Source organism: Mugil cephalus, chromosome 10 (assembly GCF_022458985.1).
Source record: "Mugil cephalus isolate CIBA_MC_2020 chromosome 10, CIBA_Mcephalus_1.1, whole genome shotgun sequence".
In the NCBI taxonomy this organism is placed as follows: Eukaryota; Metazoa; Chordata; class Actinopteri; order Mugiliformes; family Mugilidae; genus Mugil; species Mugil cephalus.
Genome location: NC_061779.1, coordinates 27,184,318 through 27,207,721, shown reverse-complemented (window position 1 = coordinate 27,207,721; position 23,404 = coordinate 27,184,318). Strand labels below are relative to the sequence as shown.

The 23,404-nt window shown below is 38.8% G+C and overlaps 1 protein-coding gene across 3 annotated transcripts in view; it reads right to left on the bottom strand.

The window, feature by feature from the left end:
- The window catches only part of LOC125015031 (integrin alpha-11-like), a 39,902-nt gene that overhangs the window by 14,488 nt on the left and 2,010 nt on the right, over positions 1-23,404 (bottom strand). For 2 of the 3 annotated variants that reach the window (XM_047596668.1, XM_047596669.1), the window contains exons 2-14: positions 21,133-21,244; positions 14,308-14,417; positions 13,431-13,522; positions 12,721-12,835; positions 12,486-12,613; positions 11,963-12,111; positions 9,954-10,098; positions 9,683-9,848; positions 7,942-8,012; positions 4,189-4,333; positions 1,057-1,205; positions 675-818; positions 208-417 (exon numbers count right to left, since the gene is read on the bottom strand). In XM_047596668.1, the coding sequence (XP_047452624.1) occupies positions 208-417; positions 675-818; positions 1,057-1,205; positions 4,189-4,333; positions 7,942-8,012; positions 9,683-9,848; positions 9,954-10,098; positions 11,963-12,111; positions 12,486-12,613; positions 12,721-12,835; positions 13,431-13,522; positions 14,308-14,417; positions 21,133-21,244 (1,736 nt within the window). Of the gene's footprint in view, positions 1-207; positions 418-674; positions 819-1,056; positions 1,206-4,188; positions 4,334-7,941; positions 8,013-9,682; positions 9,849-9,953; positions 10,099-11,962; positions 12,112-12,485; positions 12,614-12,713; positions 12,836-13,430; positions 13,523-14,307; positions 14,418-21,132; positions 21,245-23,404 lie in introns of those variants that run through there. The other variant, XM_047596670.1, reaches the window with a different exon arrangement.

Here is a 23,404-nt window from a genome sequence, read left to right as displayed (position 1 = left end):
CAATAGTCTACTGTGTCCTAAATGATGTAGGTGAATAAAATAGCATATAGAGCACAGAACAAAGATCCGATCACAAGTGGTTCATTGAAAGAAGGTGGAGGTGCATTCTAATGCCAGGTTTGAGCACCTCCATCTTAATTCTCAATGTTGTTCTCAGTGATTATTTGTGTTATATGTTTCTGCTTTCATTCCATCTGTTTGACTTACTTGTTTTAACTGGAGTTGGGGGGTTTTGTCCATTTTTTTGCCATGAAAGACATAGATTGCTCCCTGGTGATTGTCCTCCAGTGGTGCTCCTACCACAAGCTCCCTGAACCCGTCTCCGTTCATGTCAGATATCTGGGCCAGTGCTGAACCAAACCGAGAGTTCTCAGAGTGGTCTGACAATTCCAGCACTCCCTGCAGGGTGAATGATGTCTAGAAAAAAATATATAATTTATTTAGTTCAATGTAGCCATAATTCTTGACTCAAGTAATTTCACTCCAGTGTAGGGCAATTATGTCGACTTGATATGTTGAAAGACTGTTTCCCGAAATAACTGATAAATACCATGTGTATCTTTCACGAAGTCTTGTTACATATACTGTCAGTTTGAAGAATTTAGACTGTGGGTACCCTGAGCACTAAGGCGAGCAAAGTGAGGATCTTGCCTTACAACAGTAGATGTGCGTACCTGTGGTGTAACAGAGTAGATGTAAACCTTCCCTTTCTCCCAGCCTTGACTGTAGTACATGGGTGCTGCGACTAGAAGAAGGTCTGTCTGTCCATCACTGTCTACGTCCATTGATAACAACTCACTGCCAAAATATGATCCGATCTAGAAAACAATAACAACTATATGAGAACTGAAACAGAAATAGTAATACAAATTTTACCTTGCACTACTTTTTGGAAAATTGAATATAGTTCAGTCTCTTTCAGGAACAAATATCTAACAAACATTTCAAAGCACCATTGTAAAACATTCTAAATGAAAATGTAAATGAAATCTGCTACTAAACTATAAAGCAAACTCAGTGTAAATCTTTGACAGTGTGTGTGTATGTGTGAAACACCTGCTCTCCCAGCAGTGATTGCAGAATGGTCAGGTTTCCAGTGTTCTTCAGGGTGAAAACTATGACCTTGCCAGTGTGGTTGAACCTTGGAGCTCCAGCCACATAGAGCTGAAAGCCGCGCGATGTAATGAGGGAGCCCACTGAGTAGCCTGAAACAAGAAAACACTGAAATTCATTTGTGCACTGCAAAATATCAAAATCTTACCAAGTATATTTGTCTCATTTCTAGTTAAAATATCTCATTACACTTAATATAACACAACAACAAGTACCATTTCAGCAGTGTACCAAATTTGCAATATTTTCAAAAGATAAACCATCTTGTTTACAGGAAAGTCTTAAGTTTCAACGGATTTTGCCAAAAACTCATCAGATAGTTACTTTCTGGAATCTCTGCTGTTTGCTTCATGGTGACTAGGGATTCCCAGAATGTTGACGTATTCCTTCAATCAAAATAAAACTCCAACAAAATGGAATAAAATACAATGATACACAAATCCAGGATTTTTTAATGTTACAGTTACATAAAATTAATTTCTGTCATAACTGCGCAGCCCTCATTAAAGATTAAACGAAAATGAGAGATGGCACACTCCATGGCTATTTCCATCTCTGAAAAACAACGTGTTTTATTCAGAATCTAAGAGAGCATAATACAGTCACCTGATTTTTTTTAAGAAGTATCGTGTCGGTTGAAAGTTGGACATGTGTAATAGCGGTGTTCGCTACTAAGAAGAACAGTGCGACTCACTGGAAGGAACGTTACAGGTACGTAATAAAGCTACCTCGTCCGAGACGTTTTGAATTCGTATTTCATTGCAGGTTAAGTTGTATCGAATATCTCGTGTTTTTTAGTCACATACGTTTTAAGTGTCATCCATGTTCAACGTGTATTTGTTGTGTACACTGTTGCAGCCGAGCACGAGCTAACGCTACCTGAGCTAACTTGCTAGCTAAAACCGCTAACAGCGTGGACGAACTTGATGACGCCACGCAACTTTAAGAGGTAAATATACATTTTTAACGTAGTTATTGTTTTATTTTTACGTCATAACTCTGAATTGATTTTTAATGAAATTGATTTTATTGTAAATAAATTGAGCATGATATATGCTATATACACTCTGTATTCCCAGTTTGGGTTCGGGAGGCAGACACAGTCTCTACGTTTAAGGTCAGGCTTAAGACTTTCCTTTTTCACAAAGCTTATAGTTAGGGCTGGACTTAACCATCCCTTAGTTATGCTGCTATAGGCCTAGGCTGCAGGGGGACGATGCACTGAGGACATGTCCTCTCCTCTTTCTTCTCTGGCACCTGTCCTCTAATATCTTATCATTTTATTTTCTGTCTCTTATAATTTACCAACCACTGTGTCTCACTCTCTCCCCTCCCCTCCCCCTCCATCTTCTTGTGAGGGTCTCTGGTCTGGAGTGCTGAATATCTGACCTGTGGAGTTCTAAACTACATCTGTCCCAGTCATCACGGCCTCCTCCAGTTGTCCACTCCTACCTAGATAAACAATTCACCAACCTGCCCATGATTTCTGTTATACTCACAGTCACATAAGATCATCAGCTATGTGTTATATTAATAGATCCTACGTGTTTCCTTCCGCTTGATGTATGTATCTATGACAGAAGTTTGTTTATCTTGTTTCTACTGCTCTTCTTCCCTCTCTATCTTCTCTGTTTCTACCCGGCTAGCCAGGGTTTCTTCCTGTTAAAAGGGAGCTGTTTTGTTTTGCAGACTGGTTTTTGTGAAGCGTCTTGAGACGATTTGTATTGTTATTGGCGCTATATAAATAAAACTGAATGGATGAATGTATATTTGAATTAAAATCGCTTCAGAATTAAGAGAATTACAACTGATTACAATGTTTAATTCACCACTCTGATGTGGTGATGCATAGTCCATTGAGGTATGTAATTTCTTTATTGTTAATGCACTAACCAGTCTGTGCTAGTCAGTTGTTTCATACAGTTTGTTCTGTCGCACTAATTCATCTTAATGTGTGTCTTACATTATGTCACAGCTGCAAACACAAGTGAAGAAATGATCAGCACTCTGTCTCATGAAGACCTGCGGAAATTTTTCCCAGACCCAGAGAACTTCTTGCGACGAAAAGCGAGGAGAGCTCAGATACATACACACTGTGAACCAAAACATGACTGGTGCTACTGTCATACACTTCATGCTGTGACGTCTCAGTGTAACTGACTAACTGCACTGTATTGTAAGAACTGTTTACTCCTGTATTTCAGAGCTAAAAAGGCATGTTCTTTCTTTTGCAGAGAAAATAAAATATTTGTTTGTTTAATTACTTACAGTAAGTTAAAATGTTAACAATATTCTCTGTGTATGATTTTAAATGTATTGATTAAGATAAAAGCTAATCATAACTCTTGAATTAAGAAGAATCATCTTGTTAAGTTGTTCTGGATTTATTTTTTTTCACTCAATTTGAGTAAGAAGCAAAAAGTGAAATAAGAATTGAAAACCTAGTTTTGAGATTATTTGACTTGCATACAGTACTTGGAATGAGTGTTTCACCATTTATTTTAAGATATTTCTCACTTGCCTAATATGTACTTATTTTTTCTTATTTTAAGAAATCTTACCAAGTGTGATTATCTTACTGCACTGGCAGATTGTTTCACTTAATTTTAGTCTCTATCCGCTCAAACCAAGTATTTCTTGCAGTGTGGGAATCGCGCACGCAGTCATTTCTTTTTGAAGTAGTTGCGTGTCAGTTATTTGGCAGTCTGTGTGTCTAACACACAGTCTATCTTAGAGACCAATCAGGTAAACTTACTGTGGCACTGCAGTTCAACTTTCACTTTCAACCTTCCAAGGGGTAATTGTTTTTGTTTTGATATATTTTCTTCTCAAACTGAATAAGTAAATAATCACTATTAGATTCTATTAGATTGTGAGGATTGTATAAGATGGACTGCAGTCTATAAACGACAGTGTTAACTGAAAACAGTGTTCTGAAAACTAGAAACATACAACATATACAGATAGTCTCCCAAGTTTTCTACATATTAAAATGAAAATACCCAAGATGCAAAAATATGAAGAGATTAAACACAGACTCTGTACTATTACATTACACATTATTGTTGTCATTACCCAGATAGGCTGCATGGTTCTTCAGCGCCTGTGGAAACTCATTCTGGTAGGAGGATTTTGGTGCGACAATTTTCCCATGTTTAGTTTCTTTCAGCACTGCACCATTCCAGTCATAGGCACCCACTGCTCCAAGCAGAACACCATCCTAAAACATAAGCACGCATTTAGATTAAGGGCAATATACTTCAAGCAACGCACATGTTAGGGTTAGGGTTAGACCTTTGACTACTAATAATTTTGCTGGTCCATTTCTGTGCCCACAACCAGCAGTGACGTCACGATGTCTTTGCGTCTGTCTGTACTGTAGTTCAGTGCAGTAAAGGTTTAGGTATGACTGATGGGTGGATGGAGACAGTGGTGGGGCTTTTGGGGAGGGTCATCTCAGAGAGTGGAGCCAGGTGAGAATTATCGATGACATGTTCACAGTTCCACTGGACTCACCTATGTTTTTGATTCTGATTAATATTGCACTCTGCACTATATCCACCAATAACAACGAAATGTTGGATTATACACTATAGTTATTTAGTTAATTTTTCAACTCTCACAGTTCTAGGGGACCACTTCACAGAGTGGTTGGCATGGCATCTGGTAGTCATTAAATAAAACGAAACTTAACAGGAAAACTGACAATTGAAATGAAATTAACAATGAAATTAACAGGCATCAGCATTGTATTAACTATCTAAAATGACAAAAAAAAACTGTCCTTGAAAAAAATGTATTTTGGTGTTTTAGATTGGCCTACGTCACATCTACTAACATGGTGGAGCTTATAACCAATTCTGCAGCCAGACATCAGGGGGAGCTTTACTTGCTTTGGGTTTACTTTTGAGCAATTATTTAATATACTATTTGCGACATATTGCAGGAAACCCACTGAGTTTGAGTAGGGTCCAGATTTACATGGTGGAAGTTTCCAGTAAAACAATCCTTTTCTCTTTTTGGTACTCAGAACATGTCATTGCATGTTTGCAAAATAAAAAAGTGACAATTTATGCAAATGTATCTCTGAGGCTGATTTTGTTTTTCTGTGCAGTGATTATCATTTTATATCAAAATAATTAACATTTATTTACAATTTAAAACTGTCTTGTGTTTAAACGTGTTTGTGAGTTAGTAATAGAGACCAGCAAAAATGAAAAGCTGCTGCAAATGATTTGGTGATAAGCGAAATAAATTCAGAAGGAACCTACTGTGAAATCTACCAAAAAACCATGCGTCTAGGTGTGTTACCATTAGTGCTTTTTTAAGGAAGGAATAAGTGAAAGATATTATCTTGTCAGTTTACGTTTCTAAATATTAGTTTGTATCTGCTTATTTTGTTAATGAAGATGATGACAAAAACTACTTGCCAACAACCATATTTTCTGTGATGTTAATGAGCTAAAGCTAAAAACTACAATGGATTCTGTAAATTTTACATGTCCAATAAATAACATTTTATCAATTCAAATAACATTTTAGTCTGGTCTCATCCCGCTAACAGAAATAGGTACAATCTCATCGTATAGCCTGTGTTTCAAAATGTGTTCCCCTGTCATTACATTAGTTTAGGCGTGTTTCCCCATCTAATGTCAAGCAACTGATGGTAAAACTAGCAAGCTGCCACAAGCCATGTGGCTACAGTTCAGATCATACATAGCTCTGTTGGAATATCAGCGATTGAGCTAATTGGCTGAGTTCACGTGTTGGTAATGAAAAACTGCTGGCAGCTTTGGAACACAACTTTAAACTCAGTTGAACTGTCTCACCGCATGTGTGAGCAGCCAGTCACACACTCAGATAAACTCTGGCACCATAACATCAAGTTGTGAAAGTTATCATATTGCTGAACCATCCACTGTAAAGGTCACTGAGTTGAAGACCACAATGAGCCGGTCTTTTGCAATAGCAGATCTAAGCTACACATGGACTGACTGATCTTAACTGTCAAATGTCAAATCACTGCTCGTGTCTACCTTTCAGAAGAGTGTTGCTGGGTGATCTTTTCCACAGTTAGATAGCTAGGTCTATTGACCCAGCCAGAGTCATAATACAAAGTGTAATCACCAGTGTTGTGGGCAAAATTGAAATACAACAATATAGCAACAATGGCAAATACAATTTATTGTGAAAATGTAGTAGTTATTTTTAATAGTAAAATAAAACATTGACCATTGTTGTTCAAACCAGAACTGTATAAGAGGAATGACTGTACATCAGAGACAACTCAGGGAAATCCTGACAGCCCCACAGACTCCTTCTGAGTGATAAAGTTTCGTATGAAGGTATTAATTGTGTTTGTGCATGTTAGAAGAGTCACTGCTGTATTGAATGTACTTCTAAAAATAATAAATGTATATCTTTGCTTCACGGTTCTTGCAAGGGGAGAAAAGACACTTTGTTCTGTATTTTGGCATATATATTTGAATGATTCAGAATTGCGATGGTGTGTGTGTGTGTGTGTGTGTGTGTGCATGTGTGTCCATCTGAATGTGCTCTTATGAGTGATTTGCTGGCAGCCTCACATTCAGAAAAAAAACATCTGCTCTGTGTAACACATAGACAGTTTCCACCACTCGTGCTGGAATTCGGTGAAGAATGTTTTTCCATGGAGAAACAACAATATTTCTAGAAGCAGCTTCAGACACTTGTCAGAATCCGAGCCCCCCACGTACCTGAGGATGATTCCACTAGGTTGTGTTTAAGTTTCTGTTGACACTGGAGTCACAGCAAGAAAGCTCTGGTGCTCTGGTTTTGTTTTGATCTTAAGTATTTGCATTAATGTTTAAAAAAATTTCTAGCCGTTAACAACATGACAAAAACCGTATTATAGATCAAGACATTTTTCAGCTCATATGTTTTTCTTTGTTTGTTTCTTTTTGTAATGCATATTCAGATACTCGTATATTGAGAAACTGTGCCTTTAAATGAGCCACCAGGGTTGCAGTGTCACAATGATAGTCATGGCCCTCAGCCAATCTGTCACTTGGGGCTGTGAAACTGAAATTGGAAGAGTGGCTCCAGCAGATTCCAAAAACGCCTGAGATCTCCGTCCAGAAGAGGGCCCTACTAGAAACAGCTAAGATACTGCACAGGACCCTCAGGCTCCCAGGCTCCTGGCAGAGGACCTGAGTTAAAGCAAGGACTGGGGCGGGTCGCCTTCTGTGATTCATTGCAGTTGCACCCCATTCTGTTTGCTCCTCTACTGCTCTCTGTGCTCAAAGATACTATATTTAAACATACCCAATTTAAAACTGAAACTGTTCTCATTCACACATATATATCTGTTTCTTTTGCCACACAACCAAAAAGTTATGTAATAGGGATTGAAATGCTTCAAACTACACACTGCAACACGACCAACATTCACTTGTGAGCTATTTCCAAGTAGTTGTTCTGCACTGCTCCTGATTTAAGAGCAATGAAAGATTCACAACTACTTAGATGAGATCACAACTATACTTGCATGTAAAATGATGGCCCAGACACAAACTGGCATAATGTCCTAGAAGAAGAGAGAGTTCTCTTCCAGAAAGGGACCTGGTCAGAGCTACAGAACAGCACTTAAACCGTACAAGTAGGGCAGAATCTGAGTGGCATTTCATATGCAACGCACCAACTTTTTGTACTGTAACTTTTGTAAGTTGAAATTCTTGTAATTAGTAACACAGGCGAGTGGCACCAATACCAACACACTTCAGACTGCAGGAGTGTAAACTGCAAATAAAGCATTGTGCAACAATGTTTTTGTGAATGTGAGGCACTTACCTTGACTAAATGAGAGGAGAAACCAGCCTGAGCCATCTGCAGGTTGAACCCTTGACCCTGACTGCTGGTTCCTGCAAAAAAGACAGCGTTTCACAAGGACCCTTGATCTTTCTACCACTCACATGTCTTGTCACAGTTCAGTGAATGGGAAATAGTCATTGGTATCAGGACTTGTATGCGTTCTACTTATATGCGCTTTACAGTGACACATCTACCTATTCGTAAAGAATTATAGCCCATTCTTCATTACAGAGCCAATTCAAGTCTGAGATGTTAGTGCATTTCTTCACAGAAACTACTTGCTTCAGGTCCTTCCACAACATGGATTGTTGTTGGATTAAGATCAGGGCTTTGAGTTGGCCATTCCAAAACATTCATTTTGTTCTTCTTTAACCATTCATTTGACTGTATGATAGTTTCTCTTCAGATTCAAGACATGGACACATGTCCTGACATTTTCTTTTAGAATTCTCTGGTGTAATTCAGAATATACTGAACCATGATTGGAAGTCATCCTGGCCCACATGCAGTAAAACAGATGCAAAAAAAGGACATTACCACCACCTTGTTTCACAGACAGGATGAGATTCTGATGCACTTCAATATTGTTTCATCTACAGACATGAGCTTCTCATTTAAACTGTTTCCCACTTGTCTTCAGGCTTGTCAACGTGGTGCCTGATCTGAAACTTCAGATGGCCAAAAATGTTTTGGAGAGCACTGTCTTTGCCACTCTGTCATGTACACCATGGTTGTTCAGTGTTCCCCTGATGGTGGATTTATAAATATTAACATTATTAAGCCCTCATTCAATGCAGGGCACTAAATGAGTCTCATTACATCGATTGGAAGCATGTGAACTGTAATTTGAAATGACCTAACTTAGTGCCCTTACTTTTGCACCTCTCATATATGTAATATTGGCTTCATTTTCCTGAATAAAGAATTACAAAATCATCTGCTTTAGGAAAACTTTTGACTTTTGTCTACTTTCAGCAGTTGTGTGGCAGTCCACTGATATTTTGAAGAATTATTATGCAGAAAGTTATGAGGGTTGCAAATACTATGAAGCATAAAATCATCACACTATGGAACTGAGGTAAATCTGCTTTTTTTTGTTGTTGTTGTTGTTTGTTTTGTTTTATGTCTTTTCTAGTAAATATGACATCTGCTGATAAATGTAACAAGAAATACAAACTGCTAGCTGCTCTTCACATGGACTCTTTGACATAGATCAGAGGATGCTAATTGCTTAGTACACTCTCAGCTACTCATGTCACAGTTCGCGTCACATCACACACGAAAACCTTAAGAAATGGGAAGATATTTTTTGGAGGAAATCATTTTGTTGTCATGATTGTGCAGATTGGTACAACCTATATATAGTTCAACAGATTTGAAAGCCAGAGGTAGACACTATGAATTCTGTCAGTTAAGAAATCTCAGTGTATTAAAGCAGATTGTACTACTGAATCATCTTAATAACTTTAATAATTTTGCTAAAATTGATTGTGGACAGATTAAGCAATATTGTTTTGTTTCAAGTATTAACTGTAGTTTTACAGTTTCTTTAGAATTTTTTTAGAATTAATAAGATAGTAGGCTAATGTGCCAAACAGATATTGTTCTGAGACTTACTGTCAAAGTCTCTTAACTTAAGCAATAAAAACACAATAAGAACTCATGTCTAGTTTATTTCAGACAGTAGTTACAACTATGTGTTAACATGTTGAATGCTGACCTTCTAGAGAAAAAATCCTTTCTCCCAGAGCATCTACAATGTCCTTCAGTGCTGATTCATCTGTCACTTTAAAGAGGTGCTTCTCATCAGGATCACTGGCAATAAACTTGATTTCCTTGAGAAAGGCTTCAGGGTTGATTCCTCGACGGTTGTAGTAACCCAGAACCTGGAGAAGATGCAGAGGGAACTGGATTTTAGTCCCATTTTAACCAAATCTGAATGGGTCAGGAAAGGTATTTTGGGGTTAAAAGGTAAGGATGGGTGAACTCACAGCAATGGCATACATGGTGATGTTTTCTTTCTCGCTGTCGGTGACTGCCTGTACCAGCTGAGGACTGTCATGAGATTCACCGTCTGTAATCACAATCATCACCTTCTGGGCTCCTGGCCGGCCACCACGCTGGAAGGCTTCTGACCTGGTCGGCAAAATCAGATGATGTTCAACAGATTTAACTCTAACTACTGCTTGCATACTTCCATATAAACATATTCCTGAAATCCATTAATAGTTTTCCCTGATGTTACCCATTTATCATATAACTATTCATCAAATAATTAATTGGCAGTAAGTTTTTACTGTAAAAAAAAAACAACTAAAAAACAAACATGCAGTAGTTCCATATTGCCTGTTATATTTTAGATTTTTATAGTATGTTGGTATAGTAGTAGTTGTTTTTTTGTTACACTTCTATTGTTTTTACTGTAAAATAGAGACTTTAAAGGTGTATTTTATAGGTCATTATACTGTATGTAGTTAAAGGTATATTTTAATTATTTATTGAGTAAAACTATTTTAATAACAGTTTGAGAGGTCATAAAGGGACCCGAGGCACCTTATAAGGAGCTAAATGCCTCTCTCACATTGACTAATATTAATATTCATGAAATCACTATCACTATGTCCTTGTTTGAGCCAGTTTCCTGCAACTGGGTCAGGATGACTTGTCATCACTGATGGACCAATGAGTTCTGAACAAACTCTAGACGGAAATATCAGGACATCTGTTTGTGAACTGAATCCTAAATGGAACTGAGTCATGCAGGAAGACAAAGACTCCAAGCACGCAAATCTTTCTAAAAAAGAATGCCATGGAATGTCGTAGTTCATGTGAGGAAACTCACCAACATCTCAGAACTGAAACAGGTTTATACTGAGTAATAGGCTAAAATTCCTCCGAGACAAGTGATCAGAAGTTACTGGAAATGTTTGATTGAGGTTATTGCTGCACAAGGGGTTTTCACCAGTCACTGAAAACATCGGTATACATACTCACATATATGTATTATTGTCTCATGTTCCTGAATAAACAAACAAACAAGTACAATGTGTCCATTTGTTTGTTTGAGTTGTCTTGCTGATGTTTTATGCAAAATTCTGAGGGACACAAATACTTACGAACACAGAGTCATAATCTGAGTTTTGCGTGTGTCTGAATAAAGAACTGTATGTGTTTTCAATGAGTGAGAGAGACTTTGCAGTATTTTCCCACATTTGTATCATGCAAATTGGCACCCATGATGCAAGAGCATCTGGAACCCAGGCAAACTTAGGACCAGATGCTTCAATACTATTATACAGACATTCTGATACAGAAACAGGTCCACCTTGGCCTCATCCCTCACCTCTGCTTTTGGATTACGGATTTCCTCACATACTACCTTTAGTCTGTCAAGCTCGGCTCCCTCACATCTTCCACCCTCACTCTCAGCACAGGTTCCCTATTATTGTATTCTCTTTACCCACATGACTCTTTACACATCCGTACCTCCAGTTCAAACTCATGAAAATTTTGGACAACACGACAGTGGTTAGACTCATCAGGCTGGGATAAGACTGTCTACTGAGACAAGGTTCAGAAAATGACACTGTGGTGCTTCGCAAATAAACTCATCCGTCACACCAACCAAGCCAAAGAACTCATTCTGGACTTCAGGGAGTGCAGCACCAACCTCCCACCCATCATTCTGAGCTTTAAGTTTGTGGGAACAAATAAATCCACCTGTAGCCTACTATTTAGATCTCCAAAATGATTCTGCCTTTGCTGACTACTGATACGGTCATATTGGTTTTAATTATTCATTTTGTTCTTCGAAATTCCAAATTGATAGTTAGGAATAGGAGACTGATTTATGAGACTGATCTGAATCATGCTGGGAACCAACATAACAAGCACCACCATGAGAAATAGTATGCCCAACTTTAACTACTCAGTATTGTACTGTAAAATAGTGCACAGCAATTTCCCATGAATTTTTATCATTCATCATTTCATGTCATACCGTGCCACATTGATGCCCAGTGCTGTTCTCGTCTCCTCTCCACCCCGTTGGTGGATGTTCCTGGCAGCCTCCACCACATCTTCTACTGTCTGGTACTCACCTAAACCAAACTCATGGACCACTGTGGAGCCGTACTGAACCACACCCACCTGCAACCAAAACACAGCTTAGTCTAAATATAAAATGCTGGTGGTATCATTGTACAACTCATAATTTATCAGATAATGCTTAATAAGGATGCCATTGACGTGTTTCACAGTTGAAAGACAATATTCAATTCACACAACTGCTGCCTTCACTTATTACAGGGTTTCTCTCTTAGAAGCGTGCTGAAAAATAGCGTAACATAAAAATAAATCCACTATATCATCTCAAGTCAAATGTGCTTGGCAAATCCTTGTACAGGAAATCAGTGCAAGAAATGTTTACCTGCGTGATGAAAAATTAAGATTAACTACATTCAATAGATATTATGGAAGGAACATCTATTGATATTGATTTGATCATACTTTAGTTAACTAACCTGTGTCTGACCTGGGCCAATGTAGAACTTGTGTAAGACGTTTATGATGAAGTCCTGAACCTCATACCAGGGGTAAATGGAGTTAGAACCATCCAGAACTATCACAATGTCCATGAAGGTCTCGCACCCTACCAGATTTGAGAAACAAGTTAGATACAAAATGGATGGATGAATGGCCAGATGTATGTATGTACAGTATGGATATATGATGTATGGATGGATGTGTACTGATTACTCTGCAGGGCTGGTGCAACAATTTGGGAGAGTCTGAAGTTTCTGTTGACTCTGGAGCAGATGCCTGTGCTGTATAAGGAGCTTCCACATTCATGAGACCAGAGTGGACCACATGTCTGAGGACACATTAACAGACGGGGACACATGGATTAAAAAGAGGGCTAATGATATGGAACACTGCATGAAAACACATATAGTCATTCTTTCCAGGTTTTGTTTAAAGTGTCATTATGCAACTATTATTATAATTTTTAAGCACCACCAAATCAACAAAGGTCCGACACTGCTTGGGTATGATCTCCCAGGACTATATCACACACCATGGGTCTTATGGAGTAAGTAGAGGAAAAAATAGACTGACCGGACAAGACCAAATCTTGGTAGCGCCTTACCTATTGCAAAACAATACTCTGTGTGTCGCTTGACTTTTTTTTCCCCATCCTCATTTGGTTCTTTGTCTCCAGTTTGCTTGTGTATGCCTAAATCAACTTGTTCCAACCTTTGTATTCAGTCCCACTCTAACCAGACTTCAGAGCAATTACTATCTCCTTACAGATGCACAGGGATTCTGCCCCAGGGTGGGGCCATCCAGGAAAATCTTTAAGTAAACAATTTTTGTTTACTTTATGAGCAGTTGGTGTCTGTGTTCCACAGTTTTTCAGTAATTGTAAATTAAAAACAGTTCATATGGTTGTAAAGTCTGTGACTCACCACAAAGCTGCTGTCTTTAGGGTTGGAGGTTAGCGTCATTCCCAGCCTCATCTTGTCTTTCCTCTCAGACACGTTGGGAAGGGAAAGATTCCCTGATCATAGTCAAAACAGATACTTTTCATTCATTATTCGATGTGTAAAATGATTGTTTATTACTATCTTTTTCATAATTTATACAAATTATTTTGTCTTCATTTTAAGTGTTTGTTTGTCCTTATGTCATATACAGTTCCCATTATCTCACAAATAAAAAAATCCTTGAAATGTTTCGAAGACAGTGGTAAATTTTAAAGCATATGTTACTTAAACATAGCCCAGTATTCATGTAAAACACATTTACAGCGATCAAAATATCATAACAGCACATGATGAAATCCCATTGCAGAATCTGAACTTGTCTCTTTACTTAATAAAACACGCAAAAGAGAGCCTTGAGGCATACAATGTGCAAATGTATTTAATGCAATACCAGTATTTGCTACAAAGCAAGACAAACCTTTTAAATTCCCATTCTTTTATCCAGTTGTATGCATGGTTGTTGTGAGATCTAATCTCTTGATTTCTGTTCTCCAAATTCAAGTACCACAAAGTGACAAGATTTTGCATGTTCCACTTATTTTCAGTAGCTGGACAAAACCCAGTACACACTGTAGTGACATGTCAGCATTAAGAGAAACCAAACTGTGGAATTCAGAAAATTATATCTGCAACCACAAATCTGAAACTTAATAGTAGATTTTCTTAAAACCTTGCCATTAATCTCTTGATGTGTCTGCTTTTGCTTTGATCTCTGTGTTTATAGAGTTTTCTTCAACCTCAGTAAAGAACACCTGTTGAGATTTTGATGAATGTGTAATAAAGGTGCTTTGTTGCTCACCCAAGTGGAGTCGGTTGCAGTTTACAGATTTTCTAGTATCCAGGGGACATCTGTACACATCGCCAGTTTGCTGCTTTCCTGTGGATTCAAAGGGAGCTCCAACCAACAACCTGGAGTCAGAGACACACACACCACTGAGTTGGTCCTTGACCCACACTAATTCTCACAAGTATTGTTTGTTTGCTCTGGGCCAGAGGAGAACCAAAATGAATCATTCCCCTTACTGTTTGGATGTCTCTGGGATGAGTGGGCAATATCATCTGTAATAATCTGAGAAATATACCTTCCATGATCCAAACCAAGGGCTCAAACACAACATGGTTCAATTCTGGCAGACAAAATACAGGTGCGATAGCACATTAAGAACCCCATCCTGGTGCTGAGACTATCAGTTTCAGATTTGGATATTTTCTACATGACAGTGTAATGGACATGTGTCTTTGATGCGACGTATGGATAAAAAGAATGAAATGCAGAATGGGTAAAAATATTTTGAAGTGTAGCAAGGAAAAAAAAACAAGACACAGTCACAAGGTAGGAGTATGGGTACAACAAGTGCATGTAACCCAACAGACAATTTGACAGAGGGGAAAGATGCAGCTAAATACACAAGAACTGATGGAATAACAATAAACGGGTACACCTAAGGAGGGGAGGAGCACAAAGACAAAAGACATGGCAGGACAGGTGAGAGCGATCACAAAAGAGGGAAGATGGAGAGAAGAACAACTAACGTTTCAAAATAAAATAGAGTACAAATAGAATTCTCAAAAATTCAAAAAAGCTTAAAAAAAGAGAATAAAGAATAAAATTCAGAACGCACTTTTGCTTTTCAGAGTGATAAGGGAGCAGAAATTAACACATATATGGCCGACTTGAATCTGTTTGAAAAATCATTGCATGCCTGTGGATCGTACTGCGCAGGAAAAATAGAAAGAAATTGTATGACACTGCGCTGTGTAATCAGATGCCATACATACACAAATCTGACAAATTTGGACACAAATCATTACAGGGAGGTCAAGCCAACACATATCTGAGTTGATGAAGATTCCAATCAGCAATCTGCTTTATTTGTTGTGTATATAGGTACACAGCTGTGGGCAATGAGCAGGGAGTCATTACTTGCTCAGGCTCCTTAACCTCACCCATGGACATAGATAACAGAAACAACCCTGTGGCCCTATAGTCCCAAAGCTGCTTCTTTAATCACTAGCTAATAGTTCTCCCTTTTACTAAACATTTAAAATATCTGTAAGGAATCTGTGGCAACAGCTGCTGAAGCAGTCAGTGGCGATCATATTAAATGCAGATCCAGCTGCTACAGTATCACGCAGAAAGCAAGTTGTTAACCAGAGTAAACACCACCACATGTCATGGTTCTGGGAAAAGGCCTGAGTCATAAACCAGAGGGATGCTAACCCTCAATCTGCTAATATGTCCACTATCCACATCAAACGAGTGAAAAGCAGGGTTGAAAGACCACATCCCCAATAGCAGACAGACCCGGTTCACATCCTGCAGCCTGCAGCAGCACACAGGCGACAGACAACCCGCCTCTGAGCCCTTGACATCCTTCCATCATGCTGGTCATTTCCTGAGCAGGTGCTGTAATTTAGCTTTTGGTAACTTCAAAACCTTTTCCAGTCATCCACTGCTAAATTTTGGGGTGTCTTAGCCAGCCCCAAGACCTCCGGAAGACCTAACTCAAGATGCAGACTGTGACATGATGCTTCTAAGACATTCTAGCAGCAGTGGGGTGTAAGATATACGCTAGGACAGAGTAGACTGTACATGGCTTGACTCTTGGCTTGGAAACCTTCGTGACAAGTCCATACACTCTCACTGCTGCTGTCTGTGTTTGCTTTCTGTCAAAGGCAAAACCACCAAAAGAGATATTTCGCATTCCACAAGGGCAGTGGGTCAAATGCCAATAATCTTGGTCATTCATCCAATCAAGATATAGATTAAACTACTAAATAAACCCAAAAATTACATATCTGTAGTTCCTGTAATCTATGCTTTCATGCTGTATTCTAGCACCTATTTCATATGACACTTTATTGGACTGTTTGGATAGTTAATACATTTATGGCATGTTTTTTTTTTCTTTTTTATATACAGTGTTATATTTTTAGTTTTTTGTTCATTTTAAAGTGCCTTGTACTTGCACATGCTGCTCATTTGTGCCTTAAATTGACAAATAAAGCTTTTTGAATCTGAAACAGAATCTTATTTACACTAAGAGAGTGCATAGATTATAATTATGTAGATCAATAGACAACAAGAGAGTATTCGATCTTCAATACCTACTGAAGTTCTACACCATGTATTTGTCTATCTGATATGGATCAGTATTTGCTGCAGTGCTTTACTGACTGTCATAAAGATTGGTCAGTGTTGCACTATGACGGGCCCTGTGTTGTCCCCACATGTTAAACACATGCTGGTATGGTGGTGGTTGATCACACCTGACATAACTGCTGAATATGTGAAGAAAAATACCTGCCCCACATGGAGATTGCATGCATGCTTGCTCTGTAAAGATGTATTACAGGAAGCGTGACCTCAGGTTTGACTGAGGTCAACACAGGTCAGCAGACCTCAAACATACCACAACATCGTAAACCTGGACAAACAAATACACATTTGAACATGGTTGTTTCCTTGGTGTTATTAATCCTTTTCTTAAGGTGTTAATGAAGCAAGAAGGCAGCTTGTAGTGGCTTGCTGCTCTCATTTGAACAAAAGATTTTTTTGTTTTTTTCCTGTGAGTGTTAGATTTACTTTTGACAAACATGAGGATGCTACACACAAGCAAAAACGTTTTAGTATTGAAAGATGGTATCAAGTTTAAACACTTATAGGCTGGACACCACTCCAGCAACTTCCACCCCCCTATCTGGAGTAGATGCAGGGAAAGGAAGCAGAAGCCATGTTTTCATAAAACCTTTACTGACACATGACAGTGAGACATAAATCATTCCAAAGCTATCACTAGGCAAAAGAAGCATTTTATCTTCTTCTCCACAGTTCCAGTACTCTGAGCCTGATGTCTGCACATCAACCAAATGTTCAACTTAGCAGAAGAAGACAAACAAGTCACCAGTGTATGTGTACCAGTGTACCTTTTTTTTATTATTATTTTGCAGGCCAAAAATGTTACAGCACCATGTACAACCCTCCACTGAAGGTCTGCTGTCTGCTTTTCCACAGGCATCTTGTACAGAAACTTGGGGGAAGACATTTGGGCCATAAATCTCCGACCACATCAAATCCATCATCCCTGCCAAAGAGTGTAAGTTCAAAACCTTCACACAATTCTGATAAACAACTGTGTTCCCTGTTGCCTCAAAATTATTGAGGCGAGGGGTTGTGATGACAGAAGCTGACCTCCTTCCTCCTGCCACTCCCCCACAGCTGGGGTGATAAACTGAGCTGTATTCATATTCATCTTCATCATTCATCATCATTTTCTGCAAATGCTCTCAGGGGTATAATATTAGCATTCTGTCTCAAAGGCAGGCAGACTGTAGGGTTTGTCCCCTTATAAACCTGAAGAGCAAGGGCCTGAAGTCCCATCGATGACATGTGTGCTATTAAAAACCTGCCTGCAGAACTGAACTATAGAAAAAAAACCTGTCCAGCAAAGTCCACGTCCGCAGTCTTTAGGATGGTTAGCTGCTTATCACAGGCCAGGTGACTAAATCTCCTCAGCAACAGTCGAGCAGCATTGATTCCAGTGGGGCGACAGCCATATAACAACTTTATTTGCAGTTTGAAGCATAAAGGAAGACATTTTTGACTGAATGTCAGGCTGTGGCTCAGTAGGTAGAGCAGGTTGTCCATGAACCGAAGGGTTAGCGGCTCAATCCCCTGAGTGTGCCATATGCCAAAGTGTCCTTGAGCAAGACACTGAACCCCCAGTTGCTCCCAGCGCAACTGGCACTGGTGTGTGAATGTGTGTGTGCTTGTGTGTGTGCTTGGGTGGATGTGTCTCTGACTGTAAAAGCACTTTGAGTACATTTGAGTAGGTAGAAAAGCGCTATATAAGAGCAAGACCATTTACCTCTCTCTGCCACATGAACATACATGGTTGCTGCAAAATGGCATTCCGGACAGTCTGTTTCACAGAGGTGACACAAGCATTTAATTTAACATATTTCCATTTAAAAAACAGAACTCCCTCCCAGTTAGTAAAGTAAGGGTAAGCTATGGCCTAATCCACACAGACCAGTTCCAAGAGTTTGCACAAGAGTAGACTTAGACGTATACACCTAACCTGTCCTGGGATCAAAGGCAGCATACTGACCACTAAAACCATTATGGTTTTTCCATACCACAAACTATGTTGCACCTTTCCAGGCAGGTAACATGATAGCCTATAGAAATGTCTGAAAGGACCTGAAGAAGGAACTAAGAGACACTATACACAGTTGTAAACAACACAGTTGAGAGACAAGTTGAACACAACTAGGAACCATGTGGAATAACTTTCCACAATACCATTGACACATTTCTGCTTTAAAATAACACTTATACGACCTAAGAAATAGGCTTCCAAATGGGTGGCTTGGGAAAGAGAAACTATAACGCATAGTTTCCAGACACAGGAGAAGCCAAGAAAAATGCAAATAGTTTCCAGATATTTACCTGAGACTTCAAAAGCAGGAAGATGTTGAAATCCTGCAGGATTGCAAGGTATTTGTGATGGGTAAAATGTTTCCACATAAAATAAGACAGCACAGTAAACTGTGATGTTGCACAACATAATCTTTGACCATACATCTGTGGTCAAACAAGGAAAACAGTATAAGACAAGCATTTGAGGAGCTGCTTTTAGTTTTACAAACTGGTGAGTTAATCAAACCTCATTTGTCTAGCAGACTTTTTCAGCAGTTTTGAACAGTTGAGGGTGCTTTATTGATACCTCCAGTCACTAACAACCAAGGCTTAAGCATTAGATGCCTTTGGTACACTCACACTTCCATGTCACATAGATTTAAGGTGTCACTCAGATTAATTGACTTTAAATTCAATGGGAGAAGTCATTTTAGTACACCATATTGGACTTTTCTGTAATGTTTGTTGTCTTTGTTTGTTACCATTTCTTTTTTACTTGATTCTTTCTTGATTTATGTCAACAGAATCTGTTTTCAACTTTCATTATATGGTGAAATACAGTACATGTAATCAGTATGTCATTACATATATGACTGAGGGTTGAGGCTCAGATGCGGACTGGCCAAGTGTTTCTTCACCAAAACAAATCATCACAAAAAAGACTAAATCACTGCAGTGCATTGGTAACATGATGTCAGCCAAGTAAGAGCAAGTCAATCATCAATCTGTCACTGTCAGTGCACAGTACATGCTGTGCTCTTCTTCCCTTTTATAGGCTGCCACTAATCCAACCTCAAGCCTGAGCAAAGGACAGGAGGACTCCTTCACTAGCTCTATAATACAATGAAAAGTAAAATACAAATGCATATATTCATTTTCTCAATCACATTAACCATTGTTTTTGTTAGTCTACTTAAAATCTATACATTTCTAACATTCAGGCCTAACAAGTCTTATTTGGTATTTGGGCATTTACTGTCCTTCTCTTCAATTACATTTGGTTTCTCCCAGTATATTTAAGAAGGTTTTCAGGGCACCTTTTAGCCTGAACACATGAGAGGGAGACACAGCAAAGATAAGAAAAGTATCATTTCATGACATACACTACCAGTCAAACAAAAGTGTGTCCAAACTTGACTGGTAGTGTACATTTGCCCATCACACAAACCTATATAATCTACGACCCTTAAGTCATATGGTTACAAGTAGCAATGGAGAAACCAAACCTTTTCGAAGCACTTAATCAATATGACTCAATAGTGTTAAAATGGTTCAGCGTTTCGAAGCATTTCAATTAAATATGGCGACATATGCTGACCAACCTTTAGCATGACATTTGCATGGACCAATAAAGGGCAAGGTGTCATGTGACAGCAAGCCACTGTTATGTATGACATTTTTAACTGTTCCTGATCTTCTACCTTATGTTCTGCAATTGCCCCTAAAACATGAATGTATTTTTTTGAATCTTATGAATTTTTAGTAATGAAGAGGACCCACATTACACAGGTTTTTGAGAAAGCTGTTTTTAGTAAGCTTACACTATTAATTTCCAGGTTTAGGCCATCATGCTGATAATAATGACCTAAATTCTGCCTTACTGCTTCATTTAGAAATTTACCTTGCACATTGACTGAATGTGTAAATAGACAACTTGTTCTCCATCTCATCTCTGCCTCAAGCCTTCTGCTTTAATCTGGCAGCTACAGGTCATCCTAATATCCTAAACAAGTTTAATACAGGCTTCAATCAATCAATCAATCAATCAATCAATCAATCAATCAATCAATCAATCAATCAATCAATCAATCAATCAATCAATCAATCAACTATCTAACTTTATTTATATAGCACTTTTCATACAAAAAAGATGCAACACAAACGCAACACTCTAAGCATACTATACACATGCATGCCAAGCATACCCCCACCCCACCCTAACCCACCCCCATGATCAAACAGAACACGGCACTACACTATATATATATCCACAGAAAAAGAACAGATGTCCACAGATTCTTGCCATAGATTACAAAAGGTTGGCCATTATGCATTTCAACCTTACTTGTTAGTAAGTCAATTTTAGCAGTTTGCTATATCTGTAAATGCTATTGGAGTTTGCACTAGTCTTAATTTAATTGTTATGAATTAAAGAGTGTCAAGCAAACAGTTGTACTAAAGTATTAAAATAGGTATTCTCACCATTGGCGTCCTCCAACTTCATGCTGTTGAACTGTATATCCAAACTGGGTTTCTTTAGAACCAGAGAAGATCTTAAAGTTCTTGGTATCAAAGTTGAAACAGAGCTGAAGATCTGAAATACAGGAGATGAGTGGATTTGACTCACTTTATTTCTCAAGGGAAGGTTGACTTATATGCACTGGCTAATATATTCTGTCATTTCTACAGTCACATGAGCGAGATGTGTGTTGAAGTGAGCTTCAACGCACATCATTTCTTCTTGGAAAACCTTCTCTCCACAGTTACTATCACAAACTCTGTGTTTACCTTCAAACTCATTGGTAATGGAAATGGTTTGTCTCCTGCAAATTTCAAATGACATGTCATCACTGACTAAAAGAGCTTCTGTCAGGGCTAATAGGTGAAATGGTGAAACTCAAACTTCCATATTTAGTTAAAAATGGATAAGTTTCAAAACAGTGCACTTGTGTAATAGTTTTTATTTGCAGACAGAGAAGATGGTGTTGCCCCCTTCCAACAGACCATTATTTTGCACCAGGAGGAAGTGCACATCAATGTGTAGATGCTGTTCATAGACTGTAGCTCAAGGATCTTTGGACTCTGGACTTTGTGAAGAATTTCTCTAGGTGATACTGACACATCTTCTCTGGTAACAACAAAATGTGACAAACTATTAGAATTGGGGTAAGAACTATCCAATGCATTACTACAAACTGGAAGGACAGTACATTGTCTTCGAGACAGTGGTTTGTTAGGGGCCATAAAGATTGGACTCTAGAGCAATGGAAGCATTGCAGTCCAGTCGTTATATCGTGCTGTCTGATGAGTCTGGATTTACCCTGTTCCACAGTGATGGGCACATCAGGGTAAGAAGAGACACAGATGAAGTGATGCCCCATCATGTCCAGTGCCTACTGTACCAGGCAGTGGGGGGAGTGCTATGATCTGGGGTTGCTACAGTTGGTCAGGTGTAAGTTCAACAATATGTCCAAAGAATGAGGTCAGCTGACTACCTGAATATACTGAATGACCAGGTTGTTGGTCATTCATTGGTTATTACATCAATTGACTTTTTTCTTATCTAAAGACATGACTATATTCCAAGATGACAATGCCAGGATTCATGGGGCTCAAATAGTCAAAGACTGGTCCAGGGAGTATGAGACATCATTTTCACACATGGATTGGCCACCACAGAGTCCAGACCTGAACCCCATTGAGAATCTTTGGGATGTGTTGGAGAAGACTTTGTGGAGTGGTCAGACTCTACCATCGTCAATACAAGATCTTCGTGAAAACTTAATATAACACCGGATGGAAATAATCTTGTGACACTGCAGAAGCTTACTGAAACAATACTACAGCGAATGCTGCTGTAATCAAAGCTGAAGGCGCTCCAACTAAATCTTAACGTGTGTGACCTTCTTTTTGGTGACAACAGCTAGGCAGTGTAACATACAGTATGTAAAGAATGATAATGCAGCCTTTCAAGGATTAGGGGCCAGATTCGAACCCCAGGTTGATATATAGCTTTAACTACAAGCAAATGATTATATACACACAAGATTAATTGTCATATGGGATGTTTTTCCCTACACAAGACTGAACATGTAATTAAAAATGGTGTCCAAAAGTAGTGAGCCCTGCTCTCGGCTGTTCTCTGCCAGTTTCTTCACTGTAGCTTGCAGAGAAATTAGTTTCAGTCCGAATGTCCTTGACTGAGACTATTATGTGGACAAACTAGATGACCTACTCAATAAGATATGTTGTTGAGTCTTATTGTGACTTTCTGAGTCACATCTTCTATAACTGTTATGCTCTTGAGGAGTCTAACCCAGGTGTCATTGGGTCAGAGGTACCCCACCTCACCCTGGACAAGTGACTAGATCTATTGCAGGGCTAACACAGAGAGACAGAAAACCATTCCACTCACGCATATGGCTAATTTATAATCACCAGTTAACACAAAAAGGCCCCTAACCTAGAACCAGTCAAGTTTTCCACCATCTCAACATTCTCACACAGGAGCTACTTGATGTTGTTCAAGGGCTTCCCCCTGTTTGTGTGACGTCAAAGGTATATGTGTGTCATATTTTCTACCTCTAAGATTGAGGGCACACAGATTTTACAGTGTCTCACTTATCTTTCTCATCTTTCTTGAGGTACAAAGTACAAAGGGATGGACCAGCGCTAGCTGTTTAGCTGTAAATAATACACAAATAAATCTTAAATGACTTTGCTTTATATTGTTCTTGTGCTGGTCTCTAATTTC